Source organism: Nanorana parkeri, unplaced genomic scaffold (assembly GCF_000935625.1).
Source record: "Nanorana parkeri isolate BGI_ZX_2015 unplaced genomic scaffold, ASM93562v1 scaffold1, whole genome shotgun sequence".
NCBI lineage: Eukaryota > Metazoa > Chordata > Amphibia > Anura > Dicroglossidae > Nanorana > Nanorana parkeri.
This window is the reverse complement of record NW_017306269.1, coordinates 8,430,789-8,439,331: the sequence shown is the minus strand read 5'-3', so window position 1 is coordinate 8,439,331 and position 8,543 is coordinate 8,430,789. Positions and strand designations below refer to the sequence as shown.

General features: G+C 43.4%; 1 protein-coding gene across 1 annotated transcript in view; it reads left to right on the top strand.

Moving 5' to 3' along the window:
* The first annotated feature begins 660 nt into the window (after positions 1 to 660).
* The window catches only part of LRPPRC (leucine rich pentatricopeptide repeat containing), a 186,546-nt gene continuing 178,663 nt past the window's right edge, over positions 661 to 8,543 (top strand). The window contains exons 1-3 of the mRNA XM_018566148.1: positions 661 to 827; positions 2,722 to 2,924; positions 7,640 to 7,762. Coding sequence (XP_018421650.1) covers positions 733 to 827; positions 2,722 to 2,924; positions 7,640 to 7,762 — 421 coding nt within the window. The 5' untranslated portion in view covers positions 661 to 732. The remainder of the gene's footprint in view (positions 828 to 2,721; positions 2,925 to 7,639; positions 7,763 to 8,543) is intronic.

Below are 8,543 nucleotides of genomic sequence, written 5' to 3'. Positions count from 1 at the left end.
CTGATGAAACACTTAGAATGGATGCTTGTTTCCTGCAGAATTAGCTGGTAACCTGAACACTGGCCATGAGATCCTGTTTTAGGCTCCTTTCCCTTGCAGGGTCCTATATGGTTGTCCCTTGTGATCTTGTACTGGACAGGAAGTTTAGGGAAGCCGAGCTGGGAAAGTAGGAGCTGTTCAGAAACATGACGACTGTAAGTGTTTGGGCAAAAATGTAAATACATTATTTGCTGGCCAATGCATAGTTGATGTGGATTCATTACTAAAAAAAGGTTGAGTGTTTAATAATACTTTAACGCACCGGAGTGGACAGGTCTCTAAATGGGCACTTATTTTTTGTTTGTGTCTCCAAAACAACACTTTGTTTACCATCTGTAATGTTTTTAAAAACATCAACATAAAGTACAAAAAGATAATAGCATGTGCAGCAATTCTATATAACATTTTTGTAGTAAATGCTCCGCTTTTACTTTTCTCTAAAAGTTCTTTAGCACCAGAGTAATGCGGTTAATAATAGCACCGAGCATGTCATCGATCTTTTTCCAGCACGTCCTGCCTTCTCCAATGCAAGCGGCACCCAGGTTAGGTTGCCATGACAACACAACACCGCTGTACTGGCGGAAGCTCCCGGGCTCCGACTTCCGGAACGTCACTTCCTCCCCATCTCGCGTGGACTGACTGCTGTGTGATCACGTGTTCCCACTGCCCTTGGCCGCGTGAGTTGTGATCATCATGGCTGCTATGTTAGCAGGAGCCCGGCTTGTCCTTCGCCAGGGACTGCGCTTCCTCCCGGCTTATAGAGTGCGGCCGGCGGCTGTGCCAGTCAGGTGAGTGCCTGCCTTCCTCTCCCCTTCTCTGTGTGTGCCTTGCAGAGTGTCAATGACATGTCTATGTCATGTATGTATTGCTGGAGTCACTTGTCAAGTATGTGACATGCATGGGAATTCTATGTGTATGTCAGTGCCAGGGACGGGCCAGGGGGGCAGATTTGTCTTGGAAAACTGTGCTGCCTGGCTGAACTCTGCCTCGCATTTCATTTATTTCTGCATCAGATTTGCATTGTGTATTCTTAATACCCGCAATCAGAGAAGTAAGGTCACTGGCTTTGCTTTGGGTAATGCTAGTTGCCTGGCTGTGTCTGCTTTTTGAGTTGCAGTGGTGACTGAAGCCTTGAGCAAAGTTGAAGTGTCAGAATTGCCATATCTCTGCCTGTTCTGGGTCAGGAACCCAAATGTTGGAAGCCAAAGCATCAGTGCAAGGCCTGTGTCAACGGGCTTTGGTTTGCGTTAGGCGGATCAAAGTCTATGGTGATACAAATCCTTCTTAACACAGGTGAAATGCAGGTAAGATGGAGGTCTTGTGTACCGGTCAGTAAATTCTTAATGATCTCAGAAGCATCTGAAGCGGACACCAGTCCTAACAGCCAGACAACCAACATTTTCGGGGGGATAGCCCAGCAGTGACATGTTGTTTTGACGGGTGTACATAAAAGCAGAACTGAATTTACTTCCGCTCCATTATTTCTGCCTCTGCAAACTCCTCTCAGACGCCGACATCCTCGCCTGATCTTCTGGGTTGGTCAACTTTGGCCATTATGGATGGCCGGCCCGAAGTGGCGTAGTCCTGGACCAAAGTATGCAGAGGAGGTACATTAAGCTGCGTACGCGATGTTTTCAGCGGAGTCCAATAAGAGTTAAAAACGCTGACACAGCGCAGCATCCAGCGAGGAGGAGAGAAACTGTCGCAGGTGGCCGAGCTGTGCGGGAAGAGAACTCTGTGTAGCCAGCGTCTCTCCTCCCACACTGCTGAGCATCCTGTCACAGATCAGAGGAAAGCAGTGTTGGCAGAGACAGCCAGTGCTGTCACAGCAGGCTGAGCTCTGCTTGCTGTGACAGCTAAACCAGGATGGAGATCGGGTACAAGCAGTCAGCGATCAGTGATTGCTGAGTGTTTATAAATGAGGACAGAGTATGGTTACTATATCCTCAATTATGAATAAATGGGAAGTGATCTACATCTCATTGAAACTGTCATATGTCGACTTAATTGGTTTATGTGTTTACATACCTGTCAGAGAAAACTCTGAGGTTCCTTGGGTTTGCAGTCAAATGGTCACCGGGTTCTACACATATAAATTTCTTCTTTCCCTTTAGGTCTCTTGTCAGCCTCCATGCATTTTGCGCTTGTATATCATTATGGATGCACCAATACTGTTTTTTTCTGTATCAAGTACCTATATCTTGCTTTCGGTACTTGCCGATAGAGTACTGATACCGGTGCTGCCGCTGGCATGAAGTCGGCTTCCTGGGCAATCGGCAAGCCGGAGTGGCATTTAATGACATGCCGCCCTACTTCCTGATTGCCTAGGAAGCCAGCTCTGTGTTCGGCAGGGAAACCGGTTTCCCAGCCAATCAGGAAGCCGGGCGGCAAGTAATGACCCGCCTGCAGGCTCCATGCTGATTGGCTGAGAAGCCAGCATCGAGCCGGCCGCAGAGTAATGACCTGGCTTCCTGATTGCCCGGGAAGCCGGCTCTATGGTCCCCAAAACAGACATGGTTTACCATGCTATGCAGCCTTCGGTACTTACAACTTGTGTGTGTAGAGCTTTATGATTGTGGGCCATATATTTTCTGCTTTAGTAGTGGCAAGTCATACTCTCACGTGCTGTCCTTGGAAATTGAGTTACCAGGTAACTAACTTTTTTTTTTTCTATTTTAGAAGATGTCTCAGTAGCTCAGCAAGGTTTCTTACCACAGCTGTACTGGATAAAAGCACCGTAGATGTGGAGCATTTTGAGTCAAATCACCGCACACAATCACAGTCCGACAGTTGGTCACTCTATCAAATGGGGAAGAGGTTGAAAAAAAATGGACGAATTAGTAAAAAACATTTTCTTGACTCTTTTGAAGAGGTCTGCAAAGCAGGTAACATATTTCTCTTAGTATTTGAACTTCAGCTTTGTCTTTGCTCATGTCTAGTGTAAGGGCGTAAATATATTAAAATTACAATGATGTTCGCGCCCCTATCTATCCCCAGTTATAAATGAACAGGAAGCCTCTATACTGAGTGTTCCTGTTCATACATAACTTGTGGAGATAGTATGTTTACTAGGCATGCACTGATATATCGGCCGAAAATGGCACTTTTGGTATAATGCTGAAAGTGCCATTTTCTGTCTGATACAGCGGTGCATCCATTCTTTCTCTCCTCCCCGCTGGGCACTGCTTTGTGTCCCAGCTGGGAGCAGAGAAACTGTCACAGGCGGCCGCGCGGTGCGGGAGGAGAGCACTGTGAGCGGCCAGCGTCTCTCCTCCCACACCGCTCAGCCTCCTGTCACAGATCAGAGAAGAGCAGTGTGTGCGGAGACGGCCAGCGCTGTCATCAGTGATCGCTGAGTGTTTGTAAATAATTGAGGACAGAGTATGTTGACTATATCCTCAATTATGAATGAATGGGTGTGATCTACATCACCTCCTGTTCATTCATGATTGTGGTAATAGCAAACATACTCTGTCCTCGTGTTTATAAATGAACAGGATCACTAGTGGAGGATTCCTGTCCATTTATAACAGGGGCTGCAGAAAAAGAGATTGAGGACTCTGTGTCCTCAATCTCTTTTTCTATTTTAAAAAGGAAATATCAGGGGTCTGTTTAGACCCCTGATATTTCCCAGAAGCCCCTAAATGTAAATTTAAAAAATAAATTAAATTAAAAAGTTTATAAAAAAAAAAAAAACTTTTAAAAAGTAAAAAAAAAACATTTTCGGTTTCGCCCTAACCTTCTTTTTTTTTTTCTTCAGTTTAATTTCAGTTTCGTTTCTGAAATTTTCATTTCGGTGCAGCTCTAACCTTTACTATATCCCCAATCATGAATAAACAGGAAGTGATGTAGATCACCCCCATTCATCCAAAATTGGGGATGAAGTAAGCATACTCTGTCCTCCAATTATTTACAAACACTGATAGCTGAGTGCTTGTACCCTCTCCATCCTGACATGCTGTGACAGGAGGCTGGGCAGGACAGGGCAGGAGGAGAGCTTAGCCTCCTGTGGCAGTTTGTGTCCTGCCTGCTGGGACACAGAACAGCGCCCAGTGGGGAGGAGAGAAACCAGAGATGCGCCGCCATTTAAGCCAAAAAATGGCACTTTCTGTTTTTTGCCAAAAGTGCAATTTTTGGCTGAAATTTTGGTGCATCCCTATTAAATACTTGGATCAGATATTGCACTCTGCTATATAAATTAGTAAATATATAAATTTACTATAAAGTGAAGAGGTGCAAAAAATGTATTTAAAGTGCATAAAAGTTTGTGTTATAAAAAAAATGTTAAATGTTATCCCCAATTAACAGGTACAATAATACATATACAAGTGCCTCTATCAAACAGGCCCAAATGCTCAAAAAATGTGCCAGTTCATAATCGGAGTAAATATATATATTGTCAGTATAAAACAACTCTAAATGTCCCCAAAAGTGCCAATGTGCAATAAAATATCCCAAATGTGTTCCAAAGGTGCTCCTCTGATCCCTTTCACAGTGTTCCTTCCAGATTCAATAAACTCACCGGATAGGATGGACCATTATTAACAAATTGTCAAATAGCACTTAAATTTATTTCTTCTGCACCTGGCCCCTCAAAATGCTATCTCCATATACCAGGGGAGAAATTTATTACAAGGTTACAGCACGAGTTATAAATTCCTTTTGGCTATTCAAAAGTAGCACTGTGACAGCAAAAAACCTGACCCTGAACACTTTGTAATTATTCAAACTTTGCAAACTGTCACAGTTGTCTCCCCTGTAAACCTGTTGCAGAGGCTTTGCTGATAGAGAGGCAGCCTTATTTGAGACTATGGGGTTGATTTACTAACCTTATAAACACGCCACGAACAAGTATACACCTCTGTAGTGTGTTCCCTCCCAGCATGATCTATGGGTGGAATCTAGACACCTTTTGTAGTGTGTACACACCCAGCAGGTGTGTTGTGCAAAGCCCTGCATGAATTGCAAGGTGATGTTGTGTAAATTAGCTCTACGTTGTGTTGCTTGCGTTGATGAATGCAGGAATGTAAATGCATGAGCTAACCATTTTTGTCTAAACTGTGAAGCAGCATTATATATGCATCATGTGCATGATTTTTCCATATATGGCATTAGTGGAAATATGCTTTTAGAGACTTGCATGCCGCTATTAGAGCGGCGTGTAGCCTATGGCGCATGCTACATGACGCGCACGTACGTAAATACATAAAACGTGCCATAATGGCGTGAAAATAACCATTATAACGCGCCATAATGGCGTTGATAAATACGTTTTGCTGTGTAAAAATGCACACGCACCTGGTGCGTGGGTGTGTTTAGGTTAGTAAATCACCCCCTATGCTGCTAATGTGCTTGATAAATGTCCCTCATTGTATCTTCGGAGAGGATCTCTAGAAGAGAGGCCTGTTAAAAAAAAAAAAAGTACACACACACACACACACACACACACACACACACACACGCTGTGTGCACAATAGGCAAGTGAGTATTTTGAGAAAATCACAATTTTTATACATATTGTCCAACTCCAAGCTGTTTAAACTTGAAGGCTTATTGGATTTATGCATATCCGGTGATGTGTATTTGTGTAATGAGGGAGGATGTGGCCTAAGGAGATCAACACCCAATATCAAGGTGTGCATAATAATTAGGCAGCTTCTTTTCCTCAAGCAAAATGGGCCAAAAAAGAGATTTAACTGACCCTGAAAACTCAAAAATTGTAAAAAGTATTTTAGAGGGATGCAGCACTCTTGAAATTGCTAAGATATTGGAGCATGATCACAGAACGCTCAAACGTTTTGTTGCAAATAGTCAACACGGTCGCAAGAAACGTGTTGAGAAAGAAAGTCGCAAAAGAACTGCCAAAGATTTGAGAAGAATCAAACGTGAAGCTCCCAGGAACCCATTATCCTCCAGTGCTGTCATATTCCAGAACTGCAACCTACCTGGAGTGCCCAGAAGTACAAGGTGTTCAGTGCTCAGAGACATGGCCAAGGTAAGGAAGGCTGAAACCCGACCACCACTGAACAAGACACATAAGTTGAAACATCAAGACTGGACCAAGAAATATCTGAAGACAGATTTTTCAAAGGTTTTATGAACTGATGAGAGTGACTCTTGACGGACCAGACAGATGGGCCCGTGGCTGGATCAGTAACGGGCATAGAGCTCCACTTCGACTCAGACGCCAGCAAGGTGGAGGTGGGGTACTAGTGGGCTGGTATTAATAAAGATGAGCTAGTTGGACCTTTTTGTGTTGAAAATGGACTTAAAATAAATTCCTAAACCTACTGGCAGTTTTTAGAAGACACTTTCTTCAAGCAGTGGTACAGGAAAAAGTCTGACCATGATATTTATGCAGGGCAATGCTCCATCGCATGCATCAAAGTACTCCACTGCATGGCTAGCCAGTAAAGGGCTGAAAGAATAATGACATGGTCCCCGTCCTCACCTGACCTAAACCTTATAAAGAACTTGTGGGCTCTTCTTAAACGGGAGATTTACGGTGAAGGAAAACAGAACACCTCTCTGAACAGTGTCTGGGAGGCCGTGGTTGCGGCTGCACAAAAAGTTGATTGTCAACAGATGAAAAACTGACAGACTCCATGGATTGAAGGCTGATGACTGTTATTGAAAAGAAGGGGGGCTATATTGGTCACTGATTTTGTTTTAGATGTCAGAAATGTTTGTAAATTTCGAGTTTGTTTATTATTCTCACTTTACCAGATGAAAACAGACAAGTGAGATGGGAACATTTTCGTTTTCCATTTAGTTGCATAATAATCCCGCATACTAATAGTTGCCCAATAATTGTGCACCCATTGATATTCTCCTAAAACAGACAAAACCTCACTTTTACTTTCTTAAATATTCAGGTTTGAGGTTTATTAACATTTTAATAATTAATAATACATAATTGACCGAGAGCACTGTAGTTGTTCAATAATGAAATTAATCCTCAATAATACAACTTGCTCACACACACACACACACACACACACACACACACTTTCTGAGACACTGGCTTCGAAACGGTATGCAGATCAGGAGTTCTGACTTCACTCTATGCATGCAGGTTAGTCCTTTGGAGTGCATTGCAGCCTTTGCATCATTATAACAGCCAGGCAACTACCATATTCAAAAGAAGGCCAGCAGTGGAATCCACAATATTTCTCTTGGCAAAAGTTAATTTGCTGCCTACAGCTTCATGTTGTATATCTGCAGTGTGTGATCTAAGGCACTGTTGCCTCTAACTTCTAGTTAGGAGACATAGAGTATGATTTAATGAAGTCACTGTTGTGCTACTTGCTGTTCTCCTTCCTGGAGGCACTGACCAGAGGAAGTAAAGCCCAGACTCTACCAAGATAGTCACCTCCACACAGAGACGTGCAAAATGAGCTATGTGACAGCGTCTCCCTAAAGTAATTGAAGTGCTTGTGCGGCCATGTCTCTGTCTTTGCCGCTCCAATCATACATATGTGAATTAAGTTGGCAACATTTCCATCCCTTCCCGCTAATCCCTATTTTTCATTCCATTGCCCCATTTCTTCCCTTTGACAAGGAACACGATGTAGTAATGTAACATGCTTTCTCCTATCAGGTAAACCATCTAGCAGCCAGGCGTGGCTTCTCTTGCAGGCATGCGGGTCTTTAATGCCTGGGGTACCTCCTGCAGAAAGAACAGAAATTGCAGACAGCGTCTGGAACAAGATGAAAGAATTGGGTATGGAATCTTTAATTCTCTAATTTGAGTGCTGTGGCTCATAGGTGAAGTCTATTTGTGTTGTGTGTTTAACTAAGTGGACCTTGCATCTGAAAAGCAAAGAGTCCCTCCTTTCTGAAACGCTGAATAAAATTGAAAAATAAAAAATATCTGTATGGGTGGGGGTAGAGAGTGACATCATATACTTATATTTTCCCTGGTCTCTGGCAATGTGACATGATCATTCTGGGGAATGTCGAATAGCCTAAATCTCACTGAGAAGGCAATCCTGCACCATGCTGCTCCATCTTGTGCTGAGATTTGGAGTACTAAGCATTCCCCATGACCTTGTCCACAGGGTGGCGAACTCATTCCTTGGGCTAGGTGGAAAGGGGAGTTTATTATGTAACTCTTTTTCCCCTACATGTGTTCTTTCTGCATTGAAAATGACGGTTAACTGATGCTCAAGGCTCGATCACGCACTGTCTTGTGTGAGACTGCTGCTGGATGAAAAGGCTGATTGCTGACAGAGCACTAAAAAGGAGAGCTGCCTGCTTGGTTTGGGGAACCTGTTGGGGGACTCCATGTCAGCCAGGAACTGACATCAGTTTAGTTAGTTGCAGATGTTTTGTTTTATGCTGTGGACTTCTATGTATGGACTTGTTGTGCAAAGCCTTTATGCCCTAAATCTGTTTGCTGCCTTGTTGAATAAAAACAAGTGCAGGACAAACCTGATTGGACTGTCAATGGGTGTCCCTGTCTCCAGCATAGTTTACCACTTCCAATACTAATTAAGCCCCCC